Source organism: Callorhinus ursinus, unplaced genomic scaffold (assembly GCF_003265705.2).
Source record: "Callorhinus ursinus isolate GAN/ISIS: 27379988/994484 unplaced genomic scaffold, GSC_fseal_2.0 scaffold4, whole genome shotgun sequence".
Lineage (NCBI taxonomy): Eukaryota > Metazoa > Chordata > Mammalia > Carnivora > Otariidae > Callorhinus > Callorhinus ursinus.
The window spans coordinates 21,499,455-21,520,000 of NW_027397066.1; the positions used below are offsets into that span (position 1 = coordinate 21,499,455).

At 38.9% G+C, this 20,546-nt stretch overlaps 1 protein-coding gene across 2 annotated transcripts in view; it reads left to right on the top strand.

Annotated features, from left to right (window-relative positions):
- Positions 1–1,368: 1,368 nt before the first annotated feature.
- Positions 1,369–20,546, top strand: part of STIM2 (stromal interaction molecule 2) — a 141,438-nt gene continuing 122,260 nt past the window's right edge. The window contains exon 1 of one of the 2 annotated variants that reach the window (XM_025887277.2): positions 1,369–2,067. In XM_025887277.2, coding sequence (XP_025743062.1) covers positions 1,647–2,067 — 421 coding nt within the window. In that variant the 5' untranslated portion in view covers positions 1,369–1,646. The remainder of the gene's footprint in view (positions 2,068–20,546) is intronic. The other variant, XM_025887278.2, reaches the window with a different exon arrangement.

Consider the following 20,546-nt stretch of genomic DNA (forward strand, 5'->3'; position numbering starts at 1 on the left):
TTATTCCTCCTGAATTCCCACTACTCAGTACCCTGCCTGGCACACACTAGGCACTCAGTAAATATTGAATGAATGAAATGTTGGAGAGCAGAAAACAAGCCTGTTATTTATATTTTCCTGGTCTAGCAAAGTTCTCTCCTTCTGGTAGACGCTTTTGTGACTTGATTGCTATGCCTTTCAGCAGGGGAAATATAATCTCCCCGTTGCCCTATGAAGAATTGCCACCTAAAGCACTGTCCCCAAGAAGTCTGTCAAGAAATAATTAATAGATTGATTAGCTTCAAAGAAATTCTTGATTCTTTCCTTAAGTGTGTATCTGCTCTTCCACAGTGAATGATAGTCATGGTTATGTTAGCCAGATCGACTAAGAAATTCTTTGGGAGATTGTGTAATTTGAGTATCTTCTTGTCTTGAGAAAACCAGCCAATACAAACCAAAATCAAACCCCTAACTCAACAACGAAAAACTAGTATCAAACAGGACCTTTATGCTTACGAACCTTATCTGCAAATCTTAAATAACTTAGTGCTCCTGGAAGAGAGAATGCCCATGTGTGTGCATGCCCGTACGGGTGCCCTGTGCTTCATTCGGGGTAGGTAAAGCCAAATCCCAATCACCATTCTGTAAACTTAATAAACCGACAGCGAAGCCTTATTTGCTGGGGTGGTAGCGAGGTGATGAGTTCAGGTAATGTTTGAACATAGGAAAGTCAGAGGCAAGAGCAAATCCATTTCAGTATTTCCATTTAATGGTGCTAAATCTGTCCCTGTCTCTCATTTATTAGCTGGGTGACCTGGGGGCCAGTTACTTACCATCTCTGGGCCTTAGATTCCTCATTTGTGAAGTGGGGATGATAGGGATACCACTACCTAACTTTTAGAGTTACAGTGCGTAAATTTGTAAAGGCTCTATTAGAGCAGTGCTTGACACATGGGCTTGTAGGGAGCGCTTTAAGTAAGTAAAACACTTCTATGCTAACCTCCACTTCCACATTGCTGGCTTCTTTTAAGCCCCACCTATATTGAAATTCTAGAGACGCCGCTGTTTCTGATTACAAGGTTTTCCTGACCCATGCAATTATTTTTGTTGTCGTCTACACGCCTATAACTTGCCCAAACAATTTGGAAAGTCTGTACTCCTTTGTCCCGCTTCTTTGGTTCCCCCCCCCTCCAGCTGTCTGGGCCGGGCCGTGAATGGGGGAGGGAGACATATATGCCCGTCTTCCTCCGCACCTTCTTAACTTCGCCGCTCGGCGAGAGCGTTAGCAGCCAACCCGCGGGAGGCTAGTCTTCCCGGGAACGCCCTCGGGGGCGGGGCTGTGGCGCCGCGCAGGCGCAGTTACAGCAGCACCACGCCTGCGCTGTAGAGAGGCCGAAGGAGGCGGGGGATTGGTATGCTGTGTGCGAGTGTGTGAGGGGAGGAGGCGTCGGGGCCGAGCGTGGTACTACGACGGGCGCGGGCCGGAGGGGGCGGGGGGATGCGCCGCGGCGGCGGTGGCGCGGCCGCTGGGGCTGGTGTTCAGAGGCGCCAGAGCCGCGGATCCCCGTCTCGCCGCCGCAGGAGCGCGGCTGTCGCGCGGGGCCTGAAGACGCCGTACCTTTCTGCCCCTCACCTTTTTTTTTTTTTTTTTTAAATAACCGGAACCAATGAACGCAGCCGGTACCCGAGCTCCGGAGGCCGCCGGTGCCGAGGGGACCAGGCTGGCGCCCGGCAGGAGCTCGCGTTCGAGGCGGCGGGGGCGGCCCGAGGAGTCGCCGGGTGCGGCGGCGGCAGCGGCTGCAGCGCCTGGCGGAGCGGACGAGTGGCCGGCGGCGGGGGCGCCGCCGCGCTTTCCCCTCGGTCCTCCTCCGCGCCCTCATCCCGCTGCGGCGTCCGGCACGGCCTCGGGCTGGCTGCGGCGGTGGCGCTGGGCTGCGCTGCTGGTGCTCGTGCTGCTGGTGGCCGGCGCGGCGGACGGATGCGAGCTGGTGTCCAGGCACCTCCGCGGGCGGCGGGCCTCGGGCTCTGCCGCGGCAGCCGCCTCGTCTCCCGCTGCGGCGGCGGGCGACAGTCCGGCGCTCATGACAGGTGAGGGCCCGGGGGGCGGCGGGCGGGGCAAGGCCGGCGGCTGCGGGACCCCCATGAGGGGCCCGTGCCCCTACCGGCGCCCGCTATACGACTGCCACGGCCAGTGCGCGATGCGGAGCGGGGCGCCCAGCCGCCAGCGCTCTGGCCGCTGCTTCGTCGCGGTCCCCTACAGTCCGGACGCCTTTTTCCTCCCCACCTCCCCCACCCCCGACACCCCGCCCTCGACAGAGCCTCTCGACGGCGCTCGCTTCTCCGCCCTACAGTCGGGCTCCCCGGTGTTGCTCACTGAGCAATGCGGTGGTTTCTCTTCGGTGCTGCAGAAGAGCCAGCAGGGTCTGCAGGGTACTGGGCTGATTGTTTTTTTTTTAAGCTGCTACAAAAAGTCAGCAGCAGCACTGCGGTATTTAGTCGGCCTGTGGTGCTGCTTTTGCAAAGGCAGCTGGCGGCGGGTCTCACAGGGTCAAAGCCCGGCTGAGCACAGTGTCCCAGGGGAGGCTGCTAAAGAGGATTCTTTGAGAGCCGTAATACCTAGTGGTATTAGTGATTACGTATTAGTATGCGGAAACCTCTAAATCTAATGTGAATTTTTGGAGGGGTGGGAGGAAGGTTTTGAAGGATGGGAAGTATTTCCCGCTGGGAGCATCACTGGGGGATAAAGGGTGCAGAAAGCTCTTCAGGTAACCAGAAATACACCTAAAATTTGTCACGTGCAGGATATTCGTTTCGGGGCTTGTATTTGAGCAGCACGGTTCTGCTAGAGTGCACCAGCACCTTTGTAATATAGAACGTTCTCGAAATTATTGAAAACTTGCGAACATGTTTGGTAAGGTTAGATAGAAAATTGAATCCATTTAAAGCCTTCCAGTGTCATGTACAACTGATACGTGTGGTTTAAGTAATGATGTAGGGATCTTGAAACGATTTCTTTTGGAAAAGTGGAGCTAAAGTTTATGTAGTGGAGCTAAAGTTTATTTATTTTTTAATTTTTGTACTGTATTTTTAAAAGTCATCAGTAGGTTTCCTACATTGATTGCAACACTAAAAAAAAGTAAGGTGGAACATAATGACCCATCATTAATTTAACCAAAGTGATAGTCCAGCAGGCGTCTGAAAGTTAGTAGCAGCTGCTCTGGGAAGTGCTCAGGAGCTATATTCTTTGGAGCAAAGCAGCTTTTCTCTGGGTTCTATGACAGCGTGTTTGCTATTTTAAAGAGGAGGGTGTTGGTGAACTTTGTCAAGCTCTTTGGAAGTTGGGTAGAACATAATGATCAGAATATTTAACTTACTTTACCCTGAAACATATCAACCTCTTTTAAGTGAAACTTGAAACATCAATCCTATCACTGATTAATTTGGATAAAATGATTACAGAATGATGAGTATTAGGAGCATAGTATAGTTTGAGAGGATGGTTGGAATAACTTTATGCTTGAACAGTCTTTATTCTCCAAATAACAACTGCGGCAGATAAAATGAGCAATAGTGATTATTAGGAAAGTAGCAGGATAAAACTAATTGCAAAAGTTAGGGAAAGTAGCAAGATAAAACTGATTCTGAAGGTTTAAAGCCTCATGCAGGAAGGGAGGGAGCAGAGATATTTGGGCTTCTATAAGGTATAGGAGCATGACTCTTGGTTTCTTGAGCAGAAGAGTTCGATTAATAAATAATTGGCTAATGTTTTGTCAGTATGTAATTAGGGCATGTGATTCAGAAAATTTAGTACTTTCTAACCAATAACAATACAATGTATAGTATATAGGTTATAGCAAGGAAATTACTTCAGGTGGAATTTTATTCTAATTAGCTGTTTATAATCCTTTTTGAAGATTTAAATTTCTCTGCGTTATTTATGGCATCGTGAACAAGGAAAGGTGATTGTTACTGAATAAAAAGTGTGATCACACAAAGTGAGTTTGCGCTGTAGTGCTTTAAAATAAGTTTACAAAAATAATATTAACTCGAATTTATTTTGAATGTTTTTATTCTTTCCCTTTGTTGGGATATTAATTTTAACAAGTTAAACATTTCCATTTCAAATTTAAGATAAACAGACTACACATTGTGCAGGTTAAATTGTCATTTTCATAGGTTTATGTAAATACAGTCAATAGCACTGATACCTGGGAAGTGGTAAATTGAAGTCTGCAATAAAGCTGGAGCATATTGGGCGCCTGGGTGGCCCAGTTGGTTAAAGTTGGAGTATATTGAAAATTTCTTTGAGCTCTGTATATGCCGTCCTCCCCATTCTGATTGTGTGAATAGCGCTTTCTTTAATGGTTTTCACTTGTAAATGTTATGCTAAGCCCCAAACATAATAAATTATTGTTATTGTACACTTCAGGAAGTAGAACCATAGACTGTACTTAAAAAATACTGCGTTATATTCTGGGCAGCATTAATGGAGAGAAATGGGGTAGAGAGCAATTTGTAATAAAACTAAGCTACATGTCAATTTTGAAAGTGGAAAATTCTTGAAACAATTCTGAGAGAAGAATTGTACTCTGGCTCTGTATTAAAATTGTCATTTAACTGTGAGTATTCTTAATAGCTCTGAAAGTGATAGCCAAAATCCCATCTTCTCTTTTCCTCTCCAGATTGGTATTTTTAATATTTCAGCAACATTGTAAAGAGTTTGCCTCTTACTAATAAAATGTAGAAAGCACTCTTTTCCACTGAATTTTGCCTCTCAAGAGTTTTACTTTTGAGGTTTAGTAGTGTATTTTAAGAACAAATTGCCTTTAAGTCATGTGTCGCATGCTTAATTTTGAGTAAGCAAGTGTTCTTACAGAGACTGAGAAATCGTCAAAATAAACAGACTCACCGTCATAATGAATATTGGTTTATATTTTCCTTTTTATATTACGTTTTCAGGATTGGGTGTGCAAATGTTTTGGTAAGGGGAAACCCATATTTATAGTGTGGTAAAGGCTTAAATTGTATATACATGTATATCTTTAGGGCTCTTGCTTTGAAAGTGATAGAAATTTAAAGCAAGTTAGGGCTTGGTGATGAAGAGTTTGTTGATTACAGTCTAAGGCAGTGCTTTAATAATTCAAAGCATTATTATTATTTTTTGCCTAACAGATTTAGAATGAATGAATTGATCCCAGTGGAGAGTGATTGATCTCATCCAGATATGGTCTCTAAAAAAGTTTAGGAAAGGGCAAGGAAAGGGCAAAGAATACACACATGCAAATATGTCGTGTATATATATGTGTATATAACAGTTCTTTATTCTGGCAGAGTGTGCACAATATAGTTGACCCTTGAACAGCGGGGTCAGGGGTGCCAACCTGTGCAGGTAAAAATCTAAGTATAATTTTTGACTCCTCCAAACTTAACTAGGAATAGGAATACTAGTGACCAGAAGCCTAAAGTAAACAGTTGATTGACACGTATTTTGTTTTTGTATTATATACTGTATTCTTAAAGTAAGTTAGAGTAAAGAAAGCGTTATTAAGAAAATCATAAAGGCAAAATACATTTACAGTACTGTACTGTATAGAAAAAATATCAATATAAGGGAACCCACAAAATTTAAATCCACAAAGTTCAAACAAAGTTCAAGGGTCAACTGTAATTGAAACGTTTCAAACATGTTTTCTTATAGGTAGTTGTTTCAGAATTTTTTAAAACAAATTTTAGCTTCAGAAATATTTGCTTCTATTTTTTTTTTAAATGAATTAATGCAACCTTCTTTAGTGCCTCTGTTAAGGTTTACTATAATACTTTTCATTAGTTTGGTATGATATTAGGAATATCATTTTAAAATATGTCTTTTGGAAGTATTAAAATTTCAGTGAAAACTTAAAATATTATTAATTTGAAGGTATACCTTTTTGAAAGAGCCACTCTACTCATTAGTATTAAACACATCTGTGTGGTGGGGTTTTTGTTAATTTGGATGAAAATACTTCACATGAGCATGATTATCATTGTAAAAAATCCTAAGGTTCATTTTTAAGTTTGTCACCTTGCATGCCTAACATTTACCTAGGAAATGTCACTTTTTTTTAGTTAGTATTGGCTTGAGTGCTTTGAGGAGTATTTTACAATAATTTTACAGTGTTAATGTTTACATTGTGACAATAAACTCCCAGTGTAGTTCACATAGTACTAGAAACCATTGTTCCTCTTTTTGTGAAATTGCTCTTCCTGAATTTAGCTTCTGATTTCCTGAAGCCACCTTTTGATGGCTAGGTCTTGTGCTGTATTCTCTTTTGCCTTCCCAGGTAGTTATGATTACTAGTTCTTTTCTTCATCATTCTTTGGCCATTGCTATAGGGGTTTTTCTTTTTCTTTTCTCTTTTTTGTTTTATTTTGTTCTCTTGCTGACTACAGGATTAAATAATCTCATGTGTTTTGATCTAGTCTATTTTGAACATTTTAGAATTAGTAATCTTATTGGTCTGGAAACATTGCTTTTCTTGAGAATACCGTGGTAGAACTGTTTGGTGTCTGTTGGTAATCCCGTTGCATAGGAATAACTTAGAGGGCCACTTGGAAAAATGGGTTCGGGATTTGGCTTAACTTTAGCAATAGGAGGATCCGCACAGGAGTTCTTTGCTAAGTAAATCCACACAGGAATTCTTTACTTTGCTTTGTGGTTGGATACATGCTAATGTTTTTAGATTAATTTGACTTCTGAGTAACTATATCAAGTATTTTGGATATTGGCTTACTCATTGGTAATGCAGTGTAGAATACTCTTAAGATGATGCTTGAGCTCTGTATCTATGTATATGGTAGCTAAAGTATAAACTGGTTAAGCTAATGTTAAGATAAACAGTTAATAATATGAGTAGTAAGCCATTTTTGACAGTCACTAGAATTCCGACCTTATCTTATTGAGAACTATCAGAGTTTTTCAGCGAAACCATTATTTTTTAAAGATTTATTTATTTGAGAGAGAAGGCGAAAAGTAGACTCCCCTCTTAGCGTGGGGCCAGACATGGGGCTCAGTGTCATGACCCTGCGATCATGACCTGAGCCAAAATCAGTTAACTGACTGAACCACCCAGGTGCCCCTCAGCCAAACAATTGTGAAACACATGCAGAACACTATATATATATGGTAGGAATTGGAAGTAATACAAAAAAGAGTTAGACAATGAGTGTGCCTATTGGGAATAGAAGGTATATTTATTAAACTGTTACTAGCTGTCAGTATTGTGCTAAGTGCTTTATATACATCACTGTTTTTGATTCTGAGATTAACACTGTTAGAGATAACCCTACTGTAATGTTCATATAAAAGATGAGGAAACCCATAGAGGATGATCTTAAGTAACTTGCTCAAGGTTATACTTGGTAATCAGAGTCAGAAATTGACCTGAGTTTCTCTGTTTACAAAGCTTTGATTCTTAACTGGTATGTTGTATGCATCTTATACACACAACTAAACATAATGAGACAGATTGTGATTAGTACCATAAAGGACTGCAAAAAGGAAAGCTATTAGGGAATATTATTTAGAGGAGGTTAGGGTTTGAGTGGGATTTTGATGTATAGATACGGACTTATGGAGATGAGTGAAAGAGCTTTCTGAGAGAAGGCATATGCAAGAATAAGGAGTAAATTAATAGTTTTCTTTAGAATTAAGTATAGGGTGTATGTGGAATAATGGGAAATGCAAGGAGAAAGAAGGTTAGGGCCAAACTATCTAGAACTTTAATATTCCTTAGTTTATATGCTTTGTATTGAAATGTCTACACATCTAACACTGGGGTACTCAGCCACGTGCAGGGGAGTATGGGAAATTATGATACATTTCCTTGGCATATCCATTTTACTAATTGGGAAACAAATATTTAATCCATAGTAATTTATATAGTACTGAACGTGCACGTGTTATGGAGAATGCAAATTTACTTTAATTGTTAAGGTAAAACAAAAGGCTTATGGAGGTGTTTTGATCTTTCAGAGTGTTTTGTTCATAAACCTAAGACTGTTTTCCTGCTGGGTTGGGAAGCACTGTGGTTTTTGAACATGGAAGTGACATGATCCTGTGTTTGAGAAAGCGAGGTCTGGGCGGATGGAAGTGAGGAGACGATAGAGATAAGTGAAGAGGCCAGTTAGGAAGCTGTATAGAAGTGAGGTCTTGAGAATTTCAATCGTGAAATTATGGCTATGAAAATGTTTAGAGGAAATTTTATAAAATTTGCTTTGTTAGAAAGGAATTTAGAAGAAGTCTAAGAAACAAAAATTACCTTTTAATTTTAAACACCTAGTGTTTGTAAAGTGACTTAGATTGATGAAAGTCCTTGAAAATATGCTAGAGGAAATGTATTTTTAGTATTCCTTATTTTAATTTTTAAAAAGATTTTATCCATTTAGAGAGAGCAAGAGCAAGTATGCAAATGGGGGGAGGGGCAGAGGGAGAGAGAGAATCTCAAGCAGACTCAGCACAGAGTGCTGAGCTGGACACAGGGCTCCATCCCGGGACCCTGAGGCCATGACCTGAGCCGAAGTCAAGAGTTGGATGCTCAATCAACTGAGCCACTCAGGTGCCCCTAGTATTCCATATTTTAAAGTGCATGTGTATTCCTTAACAAAGGATAACTTTCCAGATTGACTTAATACTATATTGCATCGAAGTTGAATTTACCCCACCCCCACTCCTTCTTTGAATAGCAGTGTCTTAGGGTACTGGCATATTATTTGTTTCAAAATTAACTTTTGAATTTCACGTGAATTTCAAGCTTGATCCTTAGGTGATGATTTCAAATGCCAAATCTAAATGATTTGTTCATTTCCTTATCCTCCTAGATCTTTATATTGGTGGTATTAGATATTTAGTTCTTCTTGACAGTTTCTAATCCTACCTTCAGTAATTGTTTTCCTTGACCGGTTTTATTGTTTCTAATTTTAAGGATGGTTCTCTCCTGTCTCTGTCCTCAGTCTTGTGTTCCTCTAGTCTAGCTGAACATTTCCTCCTCAGAGAACTTCATTACTAGGAAAGTTCTGAATTGGGGATAGGGAACCCCAAGCCAATGATTGATTTGACTTTTGGCTTTATTTCATTTGGCCCTTGAGGTGATACTGCACAACTATCATGGCTGCAGTCCTGAGAGTAATTTCCTTTCTGTTAGGCTGCCTCAGTCATACAGTGTAAAGTGAAACAACTTGAGGATGAAGACTAAGATTAGTTGTAGAATGTTAAATAGTGGCTATTCAGTGTGTTCTTTAGATGGTGGCAATCCCCCTCACCCCAGAACCACAGAGTAATACCAGACCAGTTAGTTGGACTAACATTCATCTCAGAACCCAAGCTCCTGTATCGGTCCCAGTGTTTCTTGCAAAATAAATTTGTCCTGGTTTGTGCTTATGGATCTTGGCCTCTGTTTAACTTACTCTTACCTCTGCTTGTTCTCACTTTCTTTCTCTACCTCTCTTTTTGATCTTCCTAAACTTGCCAGTATATGGAACTGAAACACTTCAAAAATGATTTTACTGAATTAAGTACTGGGTTTTTAATTTTAAAAATAATTGAAGTGAATCTGATTTATATGATTTAAAAATACTAAGCAACTTTGTCATAAACCTCTAGAGTAACAAAAATGATTTGTAGTTGTTTGTTAAATGATTCTCAGTAAGTAAAAAAGGGTTTTTTTAAACCCTTACTTGCAATTTTTATCTGCTATTCAACATACTGGACATCTCACAGGTCCATGTTATTGTACTAATTTTTTTTCCTTTTTAAAAATATCTGATGTTGAGTAAATAGATAATCTTAATCCTCCTTCTCTATTCCTATTCTCCAGCAATAAAACTAACTTTTCCATTAATGATAAGTATATAATTTTTCCTGTTTCATTACTTTCATTCTTCAGCAATTCCTTCTTCTTTGTTACGCACATTCAAACTGTGTTAATCCTTGATATTTCTTTCTTTGTTTCTGGATACCAGATTTAAAAAAAATCTACTTTAAATCTTTGTTCAACTGGGGGTATAGGTACTCCGATATTTTTTGAATTTGCTTTTTAAAATATACCCTGTGATGTGCATCCAGCGTTTGGTTCTAGGTCTTTTGAAATAGATCCTAAAAAGAAGCGTAGAGGGTAAGTCAGGAAGTCAGACTATGGTGACTCTGTGTGTGTGTATGTGTATAAAGCTTTAAACATTATCAAGTGCCAGATATGAAAGGAACTGAGGATATAAAGATGCTGAAGTTGCATCGCTGCAAGAACAATATAAACTTGAAAATTGCCTGAGAGTGGGTTGCATAATCTAAAAAAAAAGCATTAATATTGTATTTTTTTTAAAGATTTTATTTATTTGAGAGAGAGACTGAGAGAGAGAGAGCACATGAGAGGGGGGAAGGTCAGAGGGAGAAGCAGACTCCCTGCTGAGCAGGGAGCCCGATACAGGACTTGATCCCTATCCCGGGACTCCAGGATCATGACCTGAGCTGAAGGCAGTCGCTTAACCAACTGAGCCACCAGGCGCCCTGTATTTGTTTTTTAAAAGGAAACTACTGTGGTACCTTATTTAGTAGCATTTCTGTATTTACTAAAAATACCTATTAAAATATTTATTAGAAGTTTCTTGTTATAGATCTGCAATATTGAAAATGAGCCCCCTTCCCCTTCTTTGGAACAAGGTATGATATAAATAAATATAGTGCTTTTTTGATTACTTTTTGTTATTTTATTTTTCATTAATAAGCAGACAAGCAAACAAAACACTTAAGTGACTGTAATATGCCAGTCACCAAGTTAGGTGTTTGGAATTTTAAGATTAATAAGATATTGACCTTGCTTTGTATTCCAGGAGGAGATACTGCCTTTTAAATGGTGATGATACATTGTGACAAGAGTGTAAGGGCATAAGGGCTGCATTTAATAGAATTACATTTTGATGTGGAGAGGTGAGCTATTTAAAACATTTAAAAAAAATTTTAAGTAATCTCTACACCCATCACAGGGCTCAAACTCAACCTTGAGGTCAAGAGTTGCATGCTCCACCAGGTGAGCCAACCGGGTGCCTGAGGTGGGCTTTTTTTTCCACAGAAGTATTTACTGAGAATGCATAAGAGTTTGTCATATAGGGGGGTGCCTGGGTGGCTTAGTTGGTTAAGCGTCCGACTCTTGGTTTTGGCTCAGGTCATGATCTCAGGGTCCTGAGATCGAGCCCCATGTCAGACTGGGCACTCAGCCTGGAGTCCACTTCTCCCTCTCCCTCTGCTTTGCCCCCTTCCCCCATGTGCACTCTCTCTCTCTCACAAATAAATAAAATCTTTAAAAAAATGTAATAAAGAGTTTGTCATATAGGGAAAAGTGTCACAGTGTGAGAGGAGGAAGCCAAGTGGGGAATGACATCATAGACATTACCATTTGAGGATGCTTGGAGGAGACTGAATTGCCAGTGTGGCAGAGGTAGTGGTCAGCCTGCTTGTAGTGTACCAACATCTGTGTCTGCATGTGGGATTCAAATTTATGCCAGGCATTTGTATGTTTTATCTTATTTAATCCTTTAGAGCCCTGGTGAGGTTATTATCATACCTGTAGATTACTACATGTGATGGAGATTTAGGATTGGTCTGAAATAGTTTATAACCTTAAAAATCCTCCTGTGACTTAGTCAGTTAAGTGCCTTCAGCATGATCCCAGGGTCCTGGGATCTAGCCTTGCATTGGGCTCCCGCTCAGTAGGGGTCTGCTTCTCCCTCTCCCTCTGTGCTAGTGCGCTCTCTCTGTCTCTCCCAAGTAAATAAATAAAATCTTAAAAAAAAAAAAAAATCCCCCAGTGCCAAAGATCTTTATGATAAATTAAAATTTTAAAAATTAAAAATTTAAATCGGTATCCTCAGTAAGTGGGTAATTCCTATTTGTGGTTTGTTTTCATGAATATTCCTTAAGGATGGAATGTCATTTTTAAGAAGCATAACATTTTATATCTTGAACTTTTATATCTGGGCTTGTAAGTCTGTTCTCATTTTTTGTACAGTGTGATTAGGAGCATAGCCTCTAGACTAGAGTGGGATTTCTTGAGCTTGGGTCCCAGTCTGACAGTGGTTTTGTAATTTGGGGTAGGTAGTTTAATCTATTCATGCCTAAAAAGTGTTTCTGGCCCCATTTCCAGTCTGTGAGGGGAGACTTGCCCATACCAACAAGCAGTTCTCTGACACCAGCGGAGTGTCTGAGAATTCAGTGCAATTCTGACACTATCTACCTGGAGATAGAATCAGATCCCACAGGTAGAGTACTCCGTCCCACAAGACTACCCTCCACTTCAGAAGCCCGTCACAAGCCCTGGTTGTTACCTGTGCTTCTGACTGATCTGTAAATCAGAGGTTCCCATGGATCTCCCTCCTTGGGTTTGATTAATTTGCTAAAGTGGCTCAAAGAACTTAGGAAAACCCATTTACTTACTAGACTACCAGTTTATTACAAAGGATATTAAAAAATACAGATCAATAGCCAGATGAAAAGTTACGTAGGGCAAAACCCCGAACAAAGGAGCCTGGCTCTGCATAATGGTAAATGGAAGCTTTCTGCTTCCCCAAGGTGGAAGCTCTCTGAATGCTCTCTTTTTGTTTTTTTTTAGGGAGCTATTGGGTTTTCATTATATAGGAATGATTGATGACCTCATTGGCCATAGGTGATTGATTCAGCCTCTAGCCCCTCACTCCTCCCCAGAAATCAAGGTGGGACTGAAAGTTCCAACCCTACAGTCAAGGTTGGTTCCCCTGGCAACCAGCCCCCATCCCTTAGGTGCTGGTTGGATAATAAGTCACCTTCATTAACATAAGCCCAGTTGGGGTGGAAAGGGTTTGTTATGAATAATAAAACACTCATTTCACCTTTATGGCTCTGAAGCTTTTTCAGGAACTGAGGATTAGAGCCCAAATACAACAAAAGAAGCTCCCTTTGGTCTTACCTCTCAGGAAATTCCATGGGTTTTGGGAGCTGTGAACCAGGGACTGTGGATGATGAAGACCAGACATATATGAGGTTTTTATTTTGGTCATCTCAGTGACCAAATACATGTATTTCTTATAAATTACAATATTGTGGTGCCTAAATTTTCTTAACTCTAAAATGAGTTTCAAGAATACATGAATTAATCTGTGTAAATTGAACAGAGAACAGAGTCTGGCAAATATAAGTATTCAGTTGTCGACTTATTTTTTTTAATCTATAGATAAAGATGTCGAATAGTTGTAGAAATGTGCTGTGATCTATTGAGTACTATTAAGATGTTTTATGTTGCATTTAAAAAAGTGTGAAGACATAGTTTGAGTCACTTCCATGATCTAAATAACCATTAATGGTCTAAGATTAGTAAAAACTTTGTAGAAATATGAAACTAAGGGGACTGAGATTGAGGAGTATTATGGTATTTTTTAAAAAGTTGTGTCATTAGCATAAGTGATTTTGTACCTTTATTTTATATGATTAAAAGATTTAAAGCATTTTGCAGTTGAAATATCAGACTTTAAGTTCCCCATGGACCTTGCATTTCAGTTGGGAGGAAAGGAAAAATAAACTGTTTTTAACTTGTGAGAAATGCTATCAAAGAACAAAAGAGAGGGGCGCCTGGGTGGCTCAGTCGTTAAGCGTCTGCCTTCGGCTCAGGTCATGATCCCAGGGTCCTGGTATCGAGCCCCACATCAGAATCCCTGCTCGGTGGGAAGCCTGCTTCTCTCTCTCCCACTCCCTCTGCTTGTGTTCCCTCTCTCTCTCTGTCTCTCTCTGTCAAATAAATAAATAGAGTCTTTTAAAAAAATTAAAAAAAAAGAACAAAAGAGAGATACAAGATAGAAAATAATGTTACTTGTGTGGGGACACCTAATTTAGGCGGGCTGGTTAGGAAAGGTTTCTGAGAAGGTGACATTTAACGGGACATCTGAAGGATTGGGAGCCAAATCTATGAAGAGTTGGGTAATAGCATTCCACATGGTGGTAATAGCATGGACGAAAGACCACGAGGCAAAAAAGAATTTGAATTATTTGAAGAAGTGAAAGTATCATTTTGACTGAGCACCTTGAGGAAGGGGGAGAGTAGCGTTTGATCTGGCTGTGCAAGGGGGAAGGGTCAGATGGTAGAGAGCCTCATGGACCATGTTTGGGGTTTATTCAGTGGGTGATAGGAAGCAGTTGAAGCATCTTAAGGAGGGTAGTTATATGATTCCTTTTTTGGGGGTGGGGTTTGGCTAGTGTTGTGGGTTTTTTTTTTCCTAAATTATTATGGAAAGAACGAACATGTAACACAAAATTTACCATCTTAACCATTTTTTTTTTTAAGATTTTATTTATTTATTTGACAGAGAGAGACACAGTGAGAGAGGGAACACAAGCAGGCGGAGTGGGAGAGGGAGAAGCAGGCTTCCTGCTGAGCAGGGAGCCCTATGTGGGGCTCCATCCCAGGACCCTGGGATCATGACCTGTGCTGAAGGCAGACGCTTAACGACTGAGCCACCCAGGCACTCCCATCTTAACCATTTTTAAGTGTACAGTTCAGTAGTGTTAAGTATATTCATATTGTTGTGAAACAGATCTCCCGGACGTTTTCATATCACAAAACTGAAACTCTACTAAATTCCAATCAGGAAAAGGAGGCAAACTGAACAAGAAACAAAGCCCTTTTATTTGTGGTATCAGAATTGGCAGTTCAGGGAGTGCTGATTCTAATAGCAACCAGGAAGGTGTCCCACTCATGTGGGGAAAGCAAGGGGTTTTTATGAGAGAGAAGAGGGTAAGCACATGCCTTAAGTAAGAGAAGAGGGGAAAAATGTTCATTGGTGCTAACCGGTCAAACTCCTTTTGATTATTTTTTAATCAACTATTTTATTGGTGCTACCAAATGAAACTGTTCTTGGTATGCATTGGTTAATTGTTCTGTCTTCATAAAGTTCATATCGACAGTTTTATGGTCCGAATGTCAGTTGTTCTGTTGAATTTTACTCACAACTCCTTGTTAAAAAGTTGCCCGTTCTGGTTCAGTTTAAGAGTTCATTAGTAGAAAGGAAAATGGAGCTTCAAAATGGAGTCTCTAATTCCAGACCATTAAACAGCAGCTCCCTGAAGCCCCTGGGGACCTTCCTTCTGCTTCTGTTTCCCTGGATTTAACTACTTTAGATATCTCACTATAAGTGGAATCATACAGTATTTGTTTTATTGTGACTAGCTTCTTTGACTTAGCATAATGTCTTCAGTGTTCATCCATGTTGTAGCATATGACAGGATTTCCTTCCTTCTTAAGACTGAATAATATTCATTGAATGAATATATCACATTTTTTGTATCCTTCATCTGCCAGTGGACACTGCGGTTGCTTCTACCTTTTGGCTCTTGTGAATAGTGCTACTATAAACATGGGTGTGCAGATGAGACTCTGCTTTCAGTTCTTTTGTATATATGTTCAATGGGATTGCTGGATCATATGGTAGTTCTATTTTTAATTTTTTGAGGAACCTTGTACTGTTTTCCATGGTGGTTGTCCCCTTTTATAACCCCACCATCAGAGCACAAGGGTTTCAATTGTTACATGATTTACATTCAAAAGATATCTTTGGCTGCTGTTTGGGGGATGAATTGTTGGGTTCAAGAGTCACCACAGGGAGATTGCATTGGAAAGTAGTTAGTAGTCTCATTGAGAATAATAATGGCTTGGACTAGGATGATAGGAGGAGGAAGGGTTAACAAGATATTTTGGAATTAGAATTGATTTGGTTTGCTGATGAATTGGGAAACAGCAATGAAAGAAAGGCAAGAATCAAGGACAGCTCTTAGATTGGTAACTTCAGGGTCCCTGATGACCTCCACAATGCCAATGCAGGTAGGAAGGTCTTTCCCAGAAGCCCTCAACGTATTTCTTCTCACGTCTCATAGATGAGGCCTGGGTTGTTGGACAACGATTTCCCTTTTTAGAATAATTGTGTTTCATTCTCCTGGGACTACAGGAGTGGCCCATCTTCCTGAGCACATTGCTACCCTATTTGAACAAAATGGAGGTTCTCTTAGGAAAAAAGAGGGGGAATGACAGATTAATTAGCTTTGTGAGCTTTGGGGAAGTATCTTGATTTCTTTTGCCTCATTTGTAAAATGGGAGCATAACTACCTCACAGGGTTGTTATGAAGATTAAAATAGTGTATTTGAAGTGCTTAGCAAGGACTAAATGCTCAATAAATATCATTTTCTTTACCTGATTCCCTCTCCCCGAACCTATCTTTTTTTGACTCTGTATTTATTTTAATGTACCACTGTTTTTTGAATCAAACACAAATTCTTGAAGATACATTTGACCTTTTTCTCATTCTTTCTATTCTTATTATTACCACATTGGTTCTGAACTAAATTATTTGTGCTAGGGGAGGGCAATAATCTTGTAACTCACCTTGTACTCTGTTGTATACTACTTTCGTTAATAAAGCTGTTACTGTTTTCTATTAATACCAAATTAAATTTAAACTTGTTTTGAAGTTCATAGTGGACACAAACTCCTGATGATCTTCTGTATGTCATAGGTATATTCCAGCAAAATTAGGATACTTCTTGTTCCTTGAACACACTTTATTTTCTCCTTTATTCTATTGCTTGCATATTTCCCTCATGCTAGCATGTCCTTTCCATCTTTCAAGGTCCATTCCAAATATTTGTTCAGTCAGTAAATATTTATTGAGCCTATTCTATGTTCAGTGCACAGTTGTACGAGTTGGAGACACAGTGGTGGGAAAAAATTGACATGGGTCCTGCTCTCTGTGTTTCTATTGTCATAAAGTCTTTCCAAACTTATCTTCAATAGGGCATGATTTCTTCCACCTTGGGACTTTCTTAAATTGTTTTTACCCTTCTTATTGCAATTTGAACTTGCAGTATCTATCTACTTATCTTGTATCACAGTGGTTCTTCTTTCTTTTTTACCCATTTGAGGTATCTATTATGGTATCTTTCCCATAAAGGTTGTACCATAGCCTTGTAAATACTTTTCAGCTCGAAGGTTTGTTTTTGATTGTAATCTCTTGTAGTTGATGATACTTATATCTGTGTAGTGATCAATGGTTGACAAGTAGAACTTTGTCCAGTGTGTCCAGCACTTTAAAATATATGGGTCATCTGTAATATAGTATAATTTAATCATTGACATCTGTTCTTATCTAAGATGTTTTTGTTGCTATTGAAAAATTGTATGAGTTAAGTATTTTTGGAAAAAGCTGTAGCATATCTTTATTTGTGACTGCTAATAATTTCTAGTGGAAAAATTTTACAGGATAACTTTCAGCCTTTCACTTATATAAACTGAGTAATTATGATGAATACCTTACTCAGTTGGCTTGAGTCATGAACTCTTTAGTTGATAATTTCACATGTTTTTGAAAGAGTTTAGGGAAATTAAAATGATGTGGTTATTAAAAGAATTTTATTCAGTTTGTAATCTCACAGACATTAAAAAAATTTAAAAAGTGCTGGTTCATGTGAAATTAAGAGGGCATAGTCTGTGAGATTACATTGTGCTACTTAGTTGGGGAGTATATTTATTTAACGAATGTTTGAATGCCTACTGCTAGACACTTTTCAGGCGCTGGAGCGAAGTCCAGCTCTTCCTAAGAGCAAATGAAGTCTCTGCTCTTATGATTTCACTTTTAATGTTCCAGTTATTTGTCCTGCAATAATAGTTTTGGTATATATAGTATGTGATATTTGAACAAATTGGCAGCTTCCTCATTTTGTGTTGCTGCTAATCCGAGTATTCACTGGTTTCCAGACACCTTTGTAATTGAAGCTGAGAGCCACACTGGTTTTACTTTTTAATCTTTTTATTCATTTATAATACCAGTTCTACAAGTCATGATAAATCTCTCTCTGTCTTACACAAATCATACTTAAATATGTATATTTTAAAATCAACTTTAATGCAGTGTAATAGGCCTAGAACTAGAACCCAAATCTATTAACTGCTAGTCCTGGGTTGTTTTTGCCATAGCTATATAATATTTCTTTATGGGATGTATTTTAAAATGTTATAGGAACATGCAAATATGTTGGCCCTCTGAATTTAGTCAAATCTGTGAAGATTTATAATGAATTGTTTAAACTTGTTTATAGAATTACTATTTATCTTTTATACTATACTAAAAATTTAGTTTTACATTTTGAATATTTAAAAGTTTTTTTTTCACATAGTTGGCTGGTAGTCATGATATATTTATCATAAACCTTGAGTGTTGAACTGTTAATAATTAGGACTTTTTTTCCATATTGTAGAATAGTAAAAGATTAAAAAATTGTTATATTCTAGGGCCTCTGATTTAAAATGAAATAACATGAGAATAGACTCTGCTTGGAAATGAAAAGATAATAAGATAAATCTTTTTTTTGTTTTGTTTTTTGTTTTTTTGTCTTTGGTCAGTTTTTTAAGATTTCTAGATAAACAGCAGCCGTTTTTAGTTACGTACAAATTCCAAAGCAAGACATGGTATGTTTATAATTTCTTTCTAATCATGATGAAGATGTTCCTGAAAAGTCTTACCATAGCAGAATTTGAAGTTGAAGAACTAACTATGGGAAAAATAGGCTTTACAGTGAGGGATCAATAGGGGCGCCTGGGTGACTAAGTCAGTTAAGTGCCTGACTCTCGATTTCCATTCAGGTCGTGATCTCAGGGTTGTGAGATAGAACCCTGTGTCAGGCTCCATACTGAGCGGAACCTGCCTTAGAGTGTCTCCCTTGCTGAACCCCAGCCTCCGCCCTCCCCCCCCCCGCCCCCCGCCAAGCACACACCTGTGTGCATGCACTTGTGCACTGGCGCATGTGCGCTCTCTTTCTCACAAAAAAGTAAGAGATCAATAGCTGTATGACAGTCTTTATTAATATTTATATTTGCTAAAAGAAAATGCCATAGTAAAGAATCATTTGCATGTTGTGAGTTAATAATTCAGAAAAGTTAATTTCTATTTATCTTTTTATTATAATGAAGGGTTCAGAATTTCCTCTTGTAGTTTGTGAGATGCTTGAAAACCCATTTTAGGTTGTAGTAGATAGTATGTACACTAAGGAGCATATTCATATGCTACTCAGTATTTAGTCCGTTGGAAAGTTAGATATCCTTTTGCTGTTACTTGGAATTGTTGATTCATATTTCTTAGTGTCCACAGTGGTTCCAGACATGCTGATTAACTTTGATGAGTAAAATGGGAAAAACTTTGGGTAAACATATGTGACAATTCTTTGAATATTCCTATTACTATGGCTCAGACATCTTCAGTAATTCATTAGGGTATTGGTAAAATTTGAATTTTACTTCCTGTAGGAACCTTTTATCAGGAGACATGAGGCTTTCGAACATTCTCACTTGCCTCTGTTTCCCCCCCACTTAAGTGGGTCTTTGGATCTCAGCACTCTCCCAGCTTTGAGACAAAGAAGGATACTCTAAAGGTAAGGCAACTTTACCTAGGTTTCCTTTAACTCAAGATTGCATTTTAAAAGTCTCAGTTCTGACTCTTCTCTGCTTTCTGCTTATCAGGCTCTAGATCCCTTTTCCCCCCATTCATCTGTCACACAGATTCTTGCAATAGTGGACATGATAAACCATAATTAAATTTGTAAAAGAGGGGTGCCTGGCTGACTCAGATGGTGGAGTGTGTGACTCTTGATCTTGAGCCCTACTGGGGTTGGGGGTAGAGATCATTTAAAATCTTAAAAATAAATAAATAAATAAATTTGTTAAAGAATTTTCACGAGGTAAAATTATTATCCCAGAGGATTTGCTAAACACATACAAAATAACTGTTTTTACATCTCATAACTGAATGCCTTTATTTAATGTACTTGCTGAAAATTAAGTTGTTTTTTTTTTTTTTTTCAAAGTGTTATCGTCTAAATATCTGTGTTTGGTAGATGTTAGAAGGAAACTATAATGTATGTTTATTTGATTATACTTTATTATTCAGGTCTTTTTGCTCTTTTACCACCTTTTCTTGCTTCTGTTTCATCTGTTCCTCTAGTTCCTTTTTATGTGGAGATGGAAACAGTATGTTATTGTATTTTTATAGATAATAGAGTGTATTTTGTAGTATCTGCTAAATACATACTTTCAGTCGTTATTTCAGGCTATACCTTTTGTCTGAACCCTTTAACTTGCTTGATTTAAGGTAATGATAACTTCACAATTTTAAGAGTTTTCTGAGCTCCTTGGATCTATAGTTTGTTGACTTCCATTAATTTTGGATAATCTCAACCATTATCTTTTCAGATAATTCTTTTGTCCTATTTTCCTTCCTTCTCCCTTTGGCACTCCAGTTAAGTATATGTTAGACCATTTGATATTGTCCATAGTTGTTGGGTGCTTCCCCCCTCTTTTTTTAACCCATTTTTATCCTTTTTATTTCAGCTTGGATAAGCTGTTGATCTGTTTTAAGTGCACTGATAATCCTGTCAAAGGAATTTTCCAACTTTGAAATTGCATTTTTTTAATTTTAGTGTTACCATTTGGTTCTCTTTTAGAGTTTTCATATCTGTTGAGATTCCCCAGCTGTT